Source organism: Patiria miniata, unplaced genomic scaffold, assembly GCF_015706575.1.
Source record: "Patiria miniata isolate m_02_andy unplaced genomic scaffold, ASM1570657v1 HiC_scaffold_4, whole genome shotgun sequence".
In the NCBI taxonomy this organism is placed as follows: domain Eukaryota; kingdom Metazoa; phylum Echinodermata; class Asteroidea; order Valvatida; family Asterinidae; genus Patiria; species Patiria miniata.
In genome coordinates, this window is record NW_024037071.1 from 1,052,904 (window position 1) to 1,069,973 (window position 17,070).

The 17,070-nt window shown below is 41.7% G+C and overlaps 1 protein-coding gene across 3 annotated transcripts in view; it reads left to right on the top strand.

Moving 5' to 3' along the window:
- The window catches only part of LOC119739778 (condensin complex subunit 2-like), a 32,440-nt gene that overhangs the window by 1,214 nt on the left and 14,156 nt on the right, over positions 1 to 17,070 (top strand). For all 3 annotated transcript variants that reach the window (XM_038214846.1, XM_038214847.1, XM_038214848.1), the window contains exons 2-10: positions 1,816 to 2,134; positions 3,528 to 3,615; positions 4,434 to 4,526; positions 7,256 to 7,373; positions 9,647 to 9,711; positions 10,134 to 10,202; positions 11,221 to 11,422; positions 12,071 to 12,159; positions 12,934 to 13,184. In XM_038214846.1, the coding sequence (XP_038070774.1) occupies positions 1,816 to 2,134; positions 3,528 to 3,615; positions 4,434 to 4,526; positions 7,256 to 7,373; positions 9,647 to 9,711; positions 10,134 to 10,202; positions 11,221 to 11,422; positions 12,071 to 12,159; positions 12,934 to 13,184 (1,294 nt within the window). The remainder of the gene's footprint in view (positions 1 to 1,815; positions 2,135 to 3,527; positions 3,616 to 4,433; positions 4,527 to 7,255; positions 7,374 to 9,646; positions 9,712 to 10,133; positions 10,203 to 11,220; positions 11,423 to 12,070; positions 12,160 to 12,933; positions 13,185 to 17,070) is intronic.

Genomic DNA, 17,070 nt, shown 5'->3' on the forward strand with positions numbered 1-17,070 from the left:
GAGGTTTCGCAAGCGAACGGATACGCTTACACTTACGTTTAGCTATCCGTATCCGTTTTTTTACTTACGTGTAGCGAGCGAGATATGCGTGTCGTCTGCACGTATGACGTCATACGCCACTCACTATCCGCTAAAGTAAAAAACTACACGTAAGTAAAAAACGGATACGGATAGCTAAACGTAAGTGTAAGCGTATCCGTTCGCTTGCGAAACCTCCCTATTAGTTACAGTTAAAACAGTGATGATAATGCCTTTTATTGTGCAGTTAAGTTTAGGACCCCGGGAAAGAATGTTGCAACCTGACTGAACCCGACGCTGCTTTTTTCTTAAATTATCTCAATGAAGGTCCGTCATTACAAAAAATGATATTGAGACATGATGATGAATCTGGGACTGAAAAACATTTCCCATTTTGTTAGGAAATACTTTAAAAAAATTCTTGACTTTCCAAGTACTTAGCGTCAGGTTGCAACATCCTTTCCGGACCCCGTTCTATGACCATGAGAATAAAAATCAAAATGTGTTAAAAAGACATGTATTGTACATGTACATTGTACCAAATTGAATATGTTGAACGGCGATCGTTGATCGTGTAGTGTAGGTAGAGAGTCTGGCACTTTTTGGATTTTTTTACAACCCTGGAATTGGAAAATTTGGTATCATTGGAAAGAGATTCACACGACAAAATCAATAACGTTTAAATCAGTTTCATATGATGAGCTTGCGTTTTGGAGATGGAAAAAAAAATCAATGAAAACATTCCGACTTCTGTCATTTTTATTGTCAAAATATTATCATTTTAACACCTACATTGTGTAGGCTCTAAATTTTCCAAACCTATCAAAATGTTTAATATCTTAAGAATTCTTATTAAATAACCAATATTTTGATATTTTGAATCAGCTTTCTATAATTTCTCACTACAAAAAAGTTATGATTTTTTTTTCTGGAGCAACCATCTTTTTTTTTCAGACCACACATCTTCCCAATCCTCATCTTCCAAGTTCCATTTCTTCACGTCGCTGCATCATGTTGATTGCCATTTAGGCCCTTTATTTTCGTGTTGCGTTTTGTCGTCGTTGCCATTGTTTTACTCCAAGCCCAATATTTTCTATCAAAAAGTCAAAAATCTGCCATGAGTTGAACAGTATGTGTAAGTTACAAATTATGTTCAATGTTAGTCCGAAAATTTTTGACTCTCAATACTGTGTATGAGAGTCCCAAAACTTAAGTTGTTGAAAACATGCAAAAACAAGAAAATAGACTGGCACCTAAAACAACCAGTCCAACCGCACAGCTTCAGTACTGCATCAATCAAGCATGCCAAAAGAATTTAAGAAACATGTGGCATGAAGCGGGAACTAGTCTCAATTTACTACACATTTCTCCATAGTCAAGCCACCAGACTATTGACACTGAATGAAGAATTCAGTCTTTTCAAATACTTGGACCATGGTTGGACATGTACCAGTCTAGTATTTAGCACCATTTTGACATCACTTGACTTCCCTCTCATGTGCAAAATATTGAAGAAAAGTCTCCTTTAAAAATTGAACTGAGGCTGCAAACTTGGTTGGTGAAATACTGAGGACATTTTCTTTGCCCCAGTGGAATTTTTGGAGAAATTTGCTGGCTAAACTGTGAGTAAAGTGGGCATGATTTAGTTTTGCATGTTTCAGAGCACTCCAGAGCCCTGTCTGGTTCAGTGTGTACATTTGTGTATACATGTATCGTTACTTAATTGGCTGAATGGCTGTACATGTACATATTATTAGACCTATTCAGTGTTTTTACAATTTGATCCTCTATACCTAGTGCATGTGACTGTTGAAACAATGCCAGCAGCCTTGGATGTCCACCACACCCCCGCCCAGAGGGGTGCGGCAGTCTTCAGGCATCCCTCCTCCACAAGTGCCACCACCACCACCACCACGCCCACTGATTTCATCTCCCCGTCCACCTCTGCCCGTCGGCAGCACCACCCGTCCCACCTCCCAAGCCAATCCTCCCTACAGCAGCATCACCACATCAACGTCCCCGAGAACGATGACGCAGCGGAGCGACGGCAGAGGCGACGGTCAAAGGTCCTGGAGATGCAGAGACAGTTTCAGAGCCCAGGAACGCCAAGCGACAGGTATTGAATAAGAATAAATGTGCGCTTAGTTTAAAATCGGCTAGGGGCCTGGACACGAATTACAACCCCTCTCGCCACTTCCCTCGTACCCTCCGCCCTGCAAACAGGAAGCTGGGAAGGGCTGATCTGTTCAAGCTCTCACCCCTGCCCTGCAAATGGGACGCTGGGAAGGGCTGATCTGTTGGAGCTCTCATTGGATAGACTTTTCGAGACCTGTGACGTAGCACGCAGTGCACACAAACTCGCTGTAGTAGTTTATCATACGTTGCGCGCGCTAGCTGCATGCGAAGGTCATGATAAGTTACCCAGAATGCCATGCGTACTTCCTTCACACGATTCTGTGAAGCTCACCAGCCCTTTCCAGCGCCCTGTTTGCAGGGCGGGGGGTACGAGCAAATCTCGCCATGCAGCTGTTTGTTTAATGCCGTCCATGGACATGAAGGTCATGATAAGTTGCCCAGAATGCCATGCGTACTTCCTTCGCAAGATTCTGTGAAGCTCACCAGCCCTTCCCAGCGCCCTGTTTGCAAGGCAGGGGGTACGAGCAAATCTTGCCATGTTTATGGTATGTGCCGTGCGCGAATAGTGCTAAATATCTCGTTACGTGGAGATTGGCGCGTGAGCTGCGCGTACTGCGCTAGCTGTGGCGCAGAGCGCAGCAGTGTTTTATCAGCAGTTTAAAATCACCCACGTGACGGGCTCTTGGATAAACTGTATTTATGAATTGGAGTTAAAGAGAAAAAAAACAACCAAAGAAAAAGTACTGAAAAGAATGTATATTGACCCCACTTAGGGTGGTACACTGTTCACGTACATGAAATCTCAGCTTTAAAGCTGATTTCAGCTTTTTTTTGTTTTGGATTTCAGCTTTTTTTTTCAGCTTTTTCCCTCACTTGCTGTGTACAAAAGTATAGGAGATTTCCAAATTTCAGCTTCTTTACACCTTTTTTCCAGCTATTTTCAGCTATTTTTATAAGTGGTCACTCACACCCCTGATGTAGGTTCATCAAGTTTCTGCTTTACCAGACAACAGAACAAAGTCAGCAGAATTCAGCTTTGAAATGAAGTTCAGCTTTTGGAAATTAAATAATTTCTGTAAGCAGTGTTTACTTTCAAGAATAACGTGCAGCATTGGTCAGATAGCAACATTGTTTGACAGTAGACTTCTATTTAGAAAATTAGGTGCAAACGTACCAGAACAAGAAGACGCAGACGGATGAAGTGGGATACATTTTCTTGCACAGGTTTTTAGTTCAAAACACTTTTGAAATGGAAAATCTGAAAAGTTATCAATGGAAAGCTGATCCACTTTCAGATGCAGCCACACTGATGGCGTTCAATTTAAAAAAAAATAAAAAAAATTACTTGGTTTTTTTTTTTTTTTTTTTACCAGCCGGCGATCTCTTTCCCACAATCAAGGGCTGAATGCTGCCCAGGTGACCGACCACTACGCTAACTGCATCAAGCTCTCCACGGAAAATGTGAGTGATTCGCCTTCAATTGCTTTCCCTTTTAATATACATGTTCCCTAAGTTGAACCAAGCTTGTAACCCTGATGAAATGCATAGCACAAGGCAATAGAGTACAGCTTGCTTTAGTAATTCTGTATTTTCCATAAGTTGTGCATGTTTTTTTAATATCATTGTCTAGTGGCGTGAAAATGTAAGAAGTTTCCCTGTTTCATGTAGATACTTTGTCATTTTTTGGGCCATACAGGGTTATATTCCTCTCACGTTGATCGTGGCGTCTGGTTCCCACAATATTGGCCCGTATTTTGTGTATGACATTTTGAATCAGTGGAGATTGTGGAACTTAGGAGAATAAGAGTTTTGACAATTTGGAATGTTTGTGGGTGCAATGGTAATAATAATTTCATAAAGTGACAGATGGAATGTTGCAATCCATCTGTTACTGAATGAAATTATTCTTTCCCATTGCACTAATGTGCAACATTCATTATTTGTTTTACACATTGCCCGAACACCAGTAGTATGACTGTGCAATGGAACTTCTATACAATATCGTGGAATGGAACTTCTATTTTTGCGGTGTCGTCCGGGCTGTTGGTTGGGATGGATAAATCAATGACATGTGATCAACGACCCACCAATCAGACGATGTGTAACGTGCATAATGAGGAATATTACCGTTCCTCTTACCATTCAGCACCACTAGATTTCTCCTCAATCTCTTTGAAAATGTAATGCATTTAAAAATAAAAAACTAATCATTATTTATTAGCATTGTTTTAAAATATGCCTACCGCTAATTTAAATTCTCCCTTCTTTTTTTTTATCAGAAAATTAACGCCAAGAATGCTTTTGGCCTGCACCTGATTGACTACATGGCTGAACTCCTCAAGGAGAAGACAGGAGAAATGACCAATTTTCAGGTACTGAAAACTGCCTTCAAATTTGGTTGAAGCAACAAAAATATATTGTTCGGTAATTGAGTCAATATACATTCATGTCATTCAGACTGGTTCTAGCCAGGGTGAAATCATAGCGTAGGGGCATTTTTGGTCCAAGGACTAATGCGAGGACGAAGCCCTTACGGTGTGGGGTCCGGGGCCCACTGAAGGGCCCCAGAAAATTTTGGATTTTAAATGCTCCATGGCGCAGTCTGAGGCGATTCCTGGCCACCTTCCCCTGAATTTTTTAGTAGAAGTTTTTAAAAGTATAAGGAGAATTTTTGTTTTATTTCTTTCAAATATTGCTTGCTCTTATAAAGTTTCTTCGATACTCAAAGTTGAGAATCATGTATGTGCATCTGCATATTTATTTTTTTTTTGGAAAAGGGATATACAGGCAACTTGTCATTTTATGGATGGATCGTCCATTGATATTGTAAGGGGTGCCTCAACCTTTTTATAGGAGTTTTACATCGTTTCTCGAATAAATTCTTTACGAAAATTATATTGTGACGTTGAATAACTTATTTTCGAACAAGAAAATGTTTGGGCTCCATAAAAAGTAGGGTTTTTTTGTAATTGTGAAACAGTGGAAATTCTGGTAAATGGTTCTTAAGAAAAGCTCACCCCTTTACAGCAAATGGTGTGGTCTATAAACATGTACCGGTATAGCTCTGTGTACGAAACCCATTTGGACACAGATATCGCGGTGGAGCTACACAGCGGTGTAGCCGGTTCATGTGCTGGCTAGGCTGGCATTTTGCAGTTTGATTTTTGTTTTTTACTTTTTCAATGACTGCCTGCTATTTATTTTATTATGTCAGTCGTTGATTGATAATGACCATCACACCGGTCTGCTGACATAAGACGAAATTAAAAAAAAACACCAAGTTTAGCGTCCTGCCTTTTTGGGGGAAAAAGGAAGCGGGAGGCCCTTTGTTTTGTTTTGTTTTTCCTCCAAAATGGCCGCCCGACAGAGCTATTTTTTAAGATGGCCACCAAATTTTTTTTTTAATGGCATTGGACTCAGGAAATGACATTATGGGTTAGTTGCAACAGATAAAGAGGCCAAAATGATGACAAGTTTGAAAATTTATCATTTTTTTGGTTTAAAAAAGAAAAAGAAAAAAAGGAGCGGCCTCCAAAAAGGAAGCGGGCGGGGATGCTAAACTTTTTATGCCCCGCGGCGAAGCCGAAGGGGCATACTGTTTCCGCCTTGTCCTTCCGTGGGTGGGTGGGTGGGTGGGTGGGTGGGTGGGTGTGTGGGTGTGTGTGTGGGTGGGTGGGTGAGCTTGTCTTACATACGCAGTGTGGACTTCCGAACAAAAGACGTCCACATAATGTAGGTAGCACCGACGTTGTGTGGACTTGCCCACGTCCACACAGTGTTTCCCCATTTCTGGAAAACAGGTTTAGAGGCATTTTTGGGTTAGGTTTATCTGTAGCAGAATGAAGAGAAACACTAAAGGGAATCATAGAAAAAAAATTGGGTTGAAAGAGTTTTCACAGTTTGAGAAAAATGAGTTTTTTCACTGGTTTTTCTTAACTACACGAAAGCAATGGAAAGTCCGCACTAGTCATGTGAAACAAGTATGTGTGTGTGGGTGTGTGTGTCCGGACAAATCTTGTCAGCACGATAACTTGAGAAATACTTAACATATGAACTTCAAATTTGGTCTGTGTATTGTTCTTGGTAATCCTAAGAGGCCTATTGCATTTGGGGCCGAAAGGTCAAGGGTCAAGGTCACAGTGGCTGAAACAATAGAAATTTTGTCAGCGCGATAACTTGAGAAATACTTTACATATGAACTTCAAATTTGGTTTGTGGATTGTTCTTGGCAATCCTGAGAAGCCTTTTGCACTTGGGGCCGAAAGGTCAAGGGTCAAGGTCACAGTGGCTAAAACAAAAGAAATTTTGTCAGCGTGATAACTTGAGATATACTTTACATATGAACTTCAAATTTGGTTTGTGGATTGTCCTTGGCAATCCTAAGAAGCCTATTGCATTTGGGGCCGAAAGGTCAGGGGTCAAGGTCACAGTGGCTAAAACAAAAGAAATTTTGTCAGCGTGATAACTTGAGAAATACTTTACATATGAATTTCAAATTTGGTTTGTGTATTGTTCTTGGTAATCCTAAGAAGCCTATTGCATTTGGGGCCGAAAGGTCAAGGGTCAAGGTCACAGTGGCTGAAACAATAGAAATTTTGTCAGCGCGATAACTTGAGAAATACTTTACATATGAACTTCAAATTTGGTTTGTGGATTGTCCTTGGTAATCCTAAGAAGCCTTTTGCATTTGGGGCCAAAAGGTCAAGGGTCAAGGTCACAGTGGCTAAAACAATCGAAATCTTGTATTTATTCTGAGATCATAGGGATTAGGGATTAATTCATATAAAACCTACAGAAGACACTAATGCTGTCAATGAACATTCCATGTGGCCAAGGTACATGTAAGTTGATGTTAAAAGAGTGGTGTTATGTCATGGGAACAGTCACGGTTGCGGGGCATTTGTGTTTGTAAACACACCTGACTTGTTTTTTATTACGCCTAATGGGCATGCATCAGCCTTTGTGAAATGGCTAAACGTTTAAACAGTATATTTAAGATGTTTGCCATGTTTGCTGATTTATTTACAGAATTGAAACGCAAAGTCGTATCCTTATTTGTGAATAGTTCAAGTTGTTACCAGTCCCTTTTTCCCATGTTCAGGTTGCAAGTTGTACACTGGACGCGAGTGCTAAGATCTATGCAGGTCGTGTGGATGCCATCCATGCCGACACGTATAAGATGTTAGGTGGGCTTGGACATGGAGATAGGCAGAGTAAAGGTAAGGGAGGTTCCAAATATTTGAATATTCAATCATCCACCGATTATTCAAATGGTATATTTCTGATGTAAATTTTCAAAACATATAAGATGTTAGGTGGGCTTGGACATGGAGATAGAATAAAGGTAAGGGAGGTACCGAATATTTGAATATTCAATTATCCACCGATTATTTGAGTATTAGTTTTCTGATGTAAATATTCAAAGCATATAAGATGTTAGGTGGGCTTGGACGTGGAGATAGACAGAGTAAAGGTACCAAATATTTGAATATTCAATCATCCACTGATAACTTGAATATTATACTTTTTATATGAATATTAAAAACGTGAGCTGTGTTGAGAAGATGAAAAAAATGTCTTTGCTGGTTTTTATGCCCCGCGGCGAAGCCGAAGGGGCATACTGTTTCCGCCTTGTCCTTCCGTGGGTGGGTGGGTGTGTGGGTGTGTGTGTGGGTGGGTGGGTGAGCTTGTCTTACATACGCAGTGTGGACTTCCGAACAAAAGACGTCCACATAATGTAGGTAGCACCGACGTTGTGTGGACTTGCCCACGTCCACACAGTGTTTCCCCATTTCTGGAAAACAGGTTTAGAGGCATTTTTGGGTTAGGTTTATGTGTAGCAGAATGAAGAGAAACACTAAAGGGAATCATAGAAAAAAAATTGGGTTGAAAGAGTTTTCACAGTTTGAGAAAAATGAGTTTTTTCACTGGTTTTTCTTAACTACACGAAAGCAATGGAAAGTCCACACTAGTCATGTGAAACAAGTCTGGGTGGGTGGGTGGGTGGGTGGGTGGGTGGGTGGGTGGGTGGGTGGGTGTGTGTGTCCGGACAAATCTTGTCAGCGCGATAACTTGAGAAATACTTAACATATGAACTTCAAATTTGGTTTGTGGATTGTCCTTGGTAATCCTAAGAAGCCTTTTGCATTTGGGGCTGAAAGGTCAAGGGTCAAGGTCACAGTGGCTGAAACAATAGAAATTTTGTCAGCGCGATAACTTGAGAAATACTTTACATATGAACTTCAAATTTGGTTTGTGGATTGTCCTTGGCAATTCTAAGAAGCGTTTTGCATTTTGTGCCAAAAGGTCAAGGGTCAAGGTCACAGTGACTAAAACAAAAGAAATTTTGTCAGCGTGATAACTTGAGAAATACTTTACATATGAACTTCAAATTTGGTTTGTGTATTGTTCTTGGTAATCCTAAGAAGCCTATTGCATTTGGGGCCGAAAGGTCAAGGGTCAAGGTCACAGTGGCTGAAACAATAGAAATTTTGTCAGCGCGATAACTTGGGAAATACTTTACATATGAACTTCAAATTTGGTTTGTGGATTGTCCTTGGCAATTCTAAGAAGCCTTTTGCATTTTGGGCCAAAAGGTCAAGGGTCAAGGTCACAGTGGCAAAAACAAAAGATATTTTGTCAGCGTGATAACTTGAGATATACTTTACATATGAACTTCAAATTTGGTTTGTGGATTGTCCTTGGCAATCCTAAGAAGCCTTTTGCATTTGGGGCCAAAAGGTCAAGGGTCAAGGTCACAGTGGCAAAAACAAAAGATATTTTGTCAGCGTGATAACTTGAGATATACTTTACATATGAACTTCAAATTTGGTTTGTGGATTGTCCTTGGCAATCCTAAGAAGCCTATCGCATTGGGGGTCGAAAGGTCAAGCGTCAAGGTCACAGTGGCTAAAACAATAGAAATCTTGTATTTATTCTGAGATCATAGGGATTAGGGATTAATTCATATAAAACCTACAGAAGACACTTATGCTGTCAATGAACGTTCCATGTGAACAAGGTACATGTAAGTTGATGTTAGGGTGGTGTTATGTCATGGAAACAGTCACGGTTGCGGGGCATTTGTGTTTGTAAACACACCTGACTTTTTTTTTTTATCAAATAAGTTCCGTGTTTTTTTTGTTTGTCAAATGCCACTTAAGTATACACGCTTGATTTGAGAACTTCTGTGAAGACTATTAGGCAAATTTTTAAAAAAAAACATGTTTAGCGTCCTGCCTTTTTGTAAAAAAGGTAGGAGGAGGCCCTTTCTTTTTCTTCTTTTTCTTCCGAAATGGCTGCCCTGCTGGGTTACGTGAGGGAGTCATCTAGGAAAAACATCTGATGATGGATTTATTATTATTTGGCATGTTTGAGGGGTAAAAATACAAAACTTTTAAACTAAAACATCTAAAAATCCAGAAAATAGGTTGTACAGTGACAAGGACAGTGCCGTCACCATGTTAATTTTTAGGGTTCTTTTTCCATGTAGAAGGTGAAGATGGCCTCACAGAAGCCGGAGAGGCAGGAACAAATGCCACCAAGAAACACAAGAAAGTGAGTGCTCGTATAGTAACATGTCTTGTAGTGTGAATTCAAGAGGTAACATTGTTAATTAGTTTCCACCAATTTGCAAGAAGGTCATTTTTGCCTTAAGGCTTCCCTAAAACCATATGTACTGCACAAGCACTAGTGTTTGGGTTTTAAGTTTTGCACAAGTTTATACTCAAAAGGAAAACTAACAAACAATATTTGCTATTTCCCAGGTTTGCAGCATTGCTAATGTTGCTAGCATCGTGACTTTGGGCATGATCCCTGGCTACATGGCATATACAGGTTTATGGCTTCTGACTAGCGCCCTTTGAACAAAGACATAGACAAAATGGGCAACCGCCAACATAGGGCTGAATAGCTCAGTCAATTTCTTTGTTTAAATTTAGCTGTGTTTTATTCGGTATATTTTTCTTTACTTTTATCAGCGACACTCCAACACCATTGAGAGCAACCTGAAGAACATCAACCTGAACAAGTTGGATCTTGGTTTTGAGGTAAATTCTCTCTCAATCGTTTAAGGAGATGATGAAATACGCTCACAATGTTATTTAAATGCTTTGAATTTGAATGTTTTCCCTCATACTGTGCACTATTAAAAATGGAAAACAATTTTTAGTGCCCGTACACCATTTGGGTATGAATCATATTCTACCATTACAATTTTTAAAAAGTAATCATAAAATCTCTAGAGGGATATATTTGGGTAACTCACGTTGCAGTTTGCCCGCCCATCTTTGGTACAAGTTTAAACAGTTAGGAAACTAATAATCAAACAAAAAACCTCTTTTGGCAGAGAATATGAACCTTTTTTTCTTCCTTAGAAACAAAAACTCAAAATAACACTTGCATTTGCATGTAAAAACAATGTGCCAAAATGACTATCCAAAATCCGTAATTTAAGGAAAAATGCTGACCAAAAAATACACTTTACCATATTCCATTTCACTGGCACATCATTCAAGTGAAGGGTCGTGATGTCCCCTTTAAACTTGATACAACATTTGAGAATATGGTGCTTATAATTTGAAGATTTCATAAATTTTCAGTTTTTCAGCCATGTCCACATTCTCATGGAATTGCCCATAGTATATTTCTGTGGGTGTGTATTAGGCCAAAAAAAAAAGTCTCCGGTTTCTGGTATGCGCGCGCGTCGCCGTAGCCATGCGCATCGGCAAAATGAAAAAGTTTTTTTTTCAATGAAAGATGATGTCTCAAAACCACCAAACTCACTGGTTTGACTGTATTTCTGCTGCTGCACAATTTTAACGTGTTTTTGGATGGGGTTATGATCGAGAATAAGCTTTATGTGGCCTCTCTGGACTCCCATATATTTGCACTAAGTTTAGTTGGGCACCATTTGCAGTCATCAGCCGACATTTGAAGCAAAAAAGTCAGGTAAAAAAAAAAAAAAAACCGCGTCGCCGCACCACTTTTTGGACAAGCTCCATACCAGAAACCGGAGACTTTTTTTTTTTGGCCTTATCTAAGGTTTTATACATTCCTGTGGTATAGATGGACCCCTTATTCCACAAGACCTCGGCAGCCTTTGACGAAGGCGGTACCTTCGGCCTGCTTCTGAACCACCTGACGTGCAGGGATGATGAGTGTGAGCTGCTGTTGGATTCCACCTCGCTGGCAAGCACCGTGGGTACGCAGACTGACGAGACTCTGGAGTCTGCCAGGCAGGCAAGGCTGGACTTATCCGACATCAAAGGTACCATCGATACTGATGAGAGGAAGTTTGCGCTGTCGCCTTGGGACATTAAATCTCTCCGATGAGTTATATATGTCCAGGGGTCTCACCAGGGCCCAATTCCATGGCGCGACTTAACAGTTACTAGAATTTTTTTGCTTACTGTTTTGTTTTGCTTACTGTAGGTAGGGTAGATCGATCAGAAATGTTTTGTTACTGTTTTGCTTACTGTAGGTAGGGTAGATCATTTGTCATTTGTGCATTTTTTTTCATTTGAAGCAACAAAACGGCTCAAAATCTAAACACGGGTGCTTAACAACTAACCTGAAGAAGTTTTATCTCAGTGAATGCTGTATATTCCGCGAAAACTATTGTATGATCTCAGTTGCAGGGTCATGATTTGAGTTGCGCCTGAAATCAGCATCCGGGACTCGTTCTCATTCAGCCGATTGCAGCCACGCAATGTCACGCACAGAACTGACGAATAATAGCAACCGTACATCGTGTCAACGCTTGCGCGCAACCTGTTCACGGATTAACCAAACTACTTTGCAGAGCTCAATTCAATTTGCTTTGACACGGCAGTGACAGAGTGTTTAGAACAGGTCTTAGCTACTGCATTCTTTTGTACCTTATTCTGTTTCCTTTTTCCTCTCTGTTATCTTCTAGACGTTTATGCCGGTGTTAACTTTGAGGGCCTGCAGATTTGTCCACAGTTTGCTGACTTTGAGTTCACCAACTGGAACAAAGATGGCAAGGTACCAGTAATCAAGAGTTGCTTTGAAAGCGTTTTGAATTCAGACCGCAATTTTGTGACGGGGAGGTGGAAATTTGGAACCGGTTTCAAGATGGCTACAAGATCCTGTAAACTAGTTTAAATGCTATGCGTTGTTCTACTCGTGGTTTTTCATCTACCCGAGTACTCATCCTGACGCGAGTAGAAGCAGGTACTCAATTGAGGTTCAGGGTTCACGGCTTAATACGTCCCCTGCAAACAGAGAATCACTCCTCCACGTCTCCCTCCCTGGGATTCCATTCATGCCCAACAAAATAAAAAATGTAGGTAAATAACCCAGAATGTCGAACAGTAAGGATATCTCAGGGCTGAAGAATGTGGTGTGACTTGCAAGCTATTTGCTTGTAAGTTAATTCATGTCATACTAACGTATATATGTCTAATTTTCTGCTTCTATGGGAATTTGGTTTACTACTTGCAAGTACTTAATATGTGAGTACTTGATAATGCTTGAGTAGAAAAATTCAATACTCGCACATGCCTACTTTAGTTAGTCCTGCCTTTAATCATGAGTGTGGGCTATATGGTGCATCATACTTAGACTAAAAATATAGCTACAATATAACTGAAAAACATTTTTGCAGTTAAGGATGACTTTGCCATCATGATTGAGAACTTCTTGAAAAGCCTTATTTTTTTGTTCAGATTAATTTGTTTCTTTCTTGTTTCCTTTATCATGTTCTTCTATCCCAAATCCCATAGACTTTGTACATAATTTTTCTTTTGTGTCATTTAGGATGACTTTGCCGGCATGATTGAGAAGATGGGCAAGAGCGACCACGCCTTTGATCCCAACGCCGTTCCCGAACCCCTCGAGGATCCCACTGCCAACCAGCAGGACTCGGCCGGCATGGACCACTACGCCGCTGGGGGCTTCAGCGATGACGACGGTGACTATGACGGAGGGGAGGAAGGGGTAGGGTCGATGGGGGAGGCGTCGGTCTTCATGGCGGACGGCCAGGAAGCGCAGCTTGTCGGGTCTAGTGGGTAAGCTCTTTGAGGCATTGTGATAAGAAAAAAATATCAAGGTTGGGCGAGGTGTCCACCGAACTTTTAGCTGGTCAGTAAACTGGAGATTTATTGATACGAAATTTCCAGATTTTCACTTCCTGTCAAATTTTGGGTAAAACCTTTGCTCTTATAGGGCACTGAAGGAGAAAAAAGAAAAGTGCGCTATGTTAGGATGTTGTCAGTGATATAGTCATGGCTCAAGACGTCAGGGATCAATAGCAATGGTTGTAGAGCGCCCTTGCACAATTTTTTTTTTACTTTCGCGCACTAACTTCTTGGGAAATATGCAGCAACGGGGGTGTGGCCATTTTATGTAAAATAGACCGTTGGTGTAAATGTTAATATCTTAGAACAAAACAGCGGTTTCCGATTTGATACCGGTAGTCGCGCGCCCGCACGGGAGTATCAGTGCCTCGCATATCTCACTAGCAATGCTTGATCACCGCACGTAGCACTTATGTTTACAACCATCACACGAGTGCGCATGATTGAACGAATAAACCATTTCATGATGGCTGATTGGTTCCCTAAGAAAGCCTAGGGGAAACCATATTTAGACAGAATTCCTAAGATGCTAGTGCAAGGCGCTAGTCTTATCATGCCATTGGATATGCACGACCAACTATCGATCACTAGTGTCTTGGGCCAAGACTAGCCATGATAGGGGACATCCACATACATTGCTGATCTGAAGTCTATAAGAAGTATTGATTAGTCATTGATCTTAACTTAACTTTATTTCCAATTCCAAACAAGAAAATGAACAAAATATAAACAGAGAGTATGGATAACATAATGCAGTGGAAAAGAAAAAAATAATTAGCAGTCACTAATGACAATCATCATATCCTCCATACTTCAGATCGCCTTGCCCGCGCCATCCCCAACGGCCCCACATTGGCTTACAGGCGTCCTCGAAATCTACGGGACTTGATTGTTCGAGCTGAAGTCCCATCCTTAGATGCATCCCCTCCCACCCAGCATGGTACTTTCAAGTGCAGTTCCAGATGTGTTGTCTGCCAGATTCATATCCAGGAGTCTGACTCCTTTTCTGGCCACTCTTCTGTCACTACCCACAGAACCATTGGTAACATCACTTGTAACACCTCTAATGTCATATATCTCATTTCTTGCAGGGTCTGTGGAGTGCAGTATGTAGGTGAGACTAAGAATACGCTCAAGAAGCGTTTCTATGCCCATCGGTCAACGGTCAACACCAAGAAACTAGACACCCCTGTTGGTCATCACTTCAACCTGCCTAACCACTCCATTTCTGATATGATTTTGCAGGGCATTGAATCTCTTGGCCATCGCAAAGAGTCAGTTCGCCTCAGCAGAGAGAAGGTGTGGATGAATCGTCTTCGAACTATTCAACCACATGGTCTCAACATCCAACTTGGAAATGATTAATCCTTTTCTTCCTCCATTGTCCTCTGTTACAGATAATCCATCTGGTCTTCCTTGTTTGTGTTTACACATCTCCCGCCATCTTTCATCCCTTTCCACCTCTATACTGTCCCCCCCCCATCATCCCTTCACTCTCACACTCTTTTGTCCGTTCCCACTCCCTGTGACCTTTGATCCTTCCCCTTTCTGGTCCCTCCCCTGTTTACACCAGACCCCTTGTGGTTTGCCATCTCCCTTTGTTTCTTTGTTCTCTCATCCACCCTCCCCTGCATCTTTCCACACCTTTCCCTCCTAATCCTCCTTTTGTGTTTCTTCTTTCAGCCCTGCATGTTTGTGTGCACCCCCATGTTAATGTATGTATCTCTGTCATTTCTGTTTTAGCCTCTGAAGAAGAACTTGCTAAGTTCGCAACGTCAGGCCACATTAATTTTAAGATTTATATATTTCAGGTCCATCCAGTCAGTAAGCAGTTTGCAGCAGTTTTACTTTTTTTCATGTTTCAACTTCTCTGTTGCAGTATCCCTTCGTGGTGATCCTCCTTGCTGTCTTGAAGTTTCATTGTGTTTTGTTTTGTTCCTTCTTTTGATCGTTTTATATCATGTACTAATCAAACTGTTCTCTCCACACTACAGGTACCTACAATTTTGTTTTGCTCTGTCCCTTCAAAAGGCATGAGCAACTCCATTTGACTTGTACTTTTTGTCTTCGTGTTCCTCCACTGATTTATTGTATTAACCATTTATTCTCTCCCTTTCTACAGATATGAGTGACACCATTTGCACTTTCCAACAGCTCAGAAAGGCAAAGGAAAAGGCCTTACGCTTTTCCTACCATCAGGATAACTACAGTTTTTACTCCCTCTCTCGATTTATCCCCAAAGGTTTGCAACTGTCTCACACTCCCTGCTTAGGAAACCTCCCACCACACCTTCAAAGGAGATGGAATCAAGTTCTACATGGTGCCTCTATTAAACTCATCAATATTCTCTCTCAGCAGTGTCAATTTACACGTGAGGACCTCCATCAGAATATTTCCCATCTTGACTCCCAACTCAAATCCAGTTGTTCTGACTCCACGTACAGGAATTTCCATGATGAGATTGAAAGGGGTTTGTCTAACCTTGACTCTGTCCTACTCAACAGGAGAAACAAGAAGATTGGTGGCTTGCTTGCCAAGCAACAGCAACGCAGACACAGACGTTTCAGACGTCCTAGGTCCCCATCTACCACGCCACCGCCAGAACCCCCTGTCAACACTGTAGTTAATCTTTCTTCCTCATCAATATCTGACGCAGAGCACAAACTTCTCTCCAAGGGTCTCAATTTTTGTCCCGCTCCCCGTTCTGTGAACCAGGTTCAGCTCAGCCAAGATCTCACGGAATACTACCGTAGAATCCGCCTGCGTGAGTTTTTCCTGGACAGTGAACCGTGTGAGCCAGAGCCTTTTCGAGTCAAGAGTTCATGGGTACCCCCCAAGAATCGTGTGCCAGCCATAGAGACATACGTTCAAGTTATCAATTCCCAAGTCACTAACCCGGACAACTTCCCCCACAGGACTCATGATAATCTCCCCAGAGAGGAGCGCCTGGCTCTCAACTCCTTGCGCTCTCGCACCGACATCATCATCAAGCCAGCAGATAAAGGTTCAGCTGTGGTCATCATGGATCGTCAGCAGTACATTGATGAGGCCCACCGCCAGTTGGATAATCGCACTAACTATACCCGCCTTGACTCTGACCCCACAGGCACTTTCTGTCAAGATATACAACAGGTACTTGACGATATGCGATCACGTGACCAGTTGTCGAAGAAAGCTCACAAATTTCTTTCTCCCTGTGATTGTAGGACTGCCAGATTTTACCTGCTACCCAAGATTCACAAGGCTGGCAACCCCGGTAGACCCATCATCTCCGGTAATGGCTCACCCACGGAACGCATCTCCCTGTTCATTGACAGTTTTCTCAAACCCCTTGTCCCACAGATTTCGTCATACATTCACGACACCCCAGACTTCCTACGCAAGCTTGAAGGAATCAAGGACCAGATTCCCAGCACAGCCATCATTGGGACTTTCGACGTCTCATCTCTGTACACCAACATCCCACATGAGGAGGGAGTTCGTGCTTGCTCCTTGGCTCTGGCCAAGGCAGGACACACGACTCCTCCCATCAGTGATGTTGGCACCCTCATGAGACTTATACTAACGAAGAACAATTTTTCCTTCCTTGGTGAACACTATCTACAGGTACACGGCACTGCAATGGGCACTCGCATGGCCCCGTCGATGGCTTGCCTCTTCATGGGTGACCTCGAAGAACGCATTCTTGCCTCGGCCCCATGTCGCCCTTGGATCTGGTGGAGATATATTGATGATGTTTTCTTCATCTGGACCAGTGATGAGGACAGTCTCTTGACCTTCACTAACCACATCAATTCCTTCCACAGAACCATCAAAT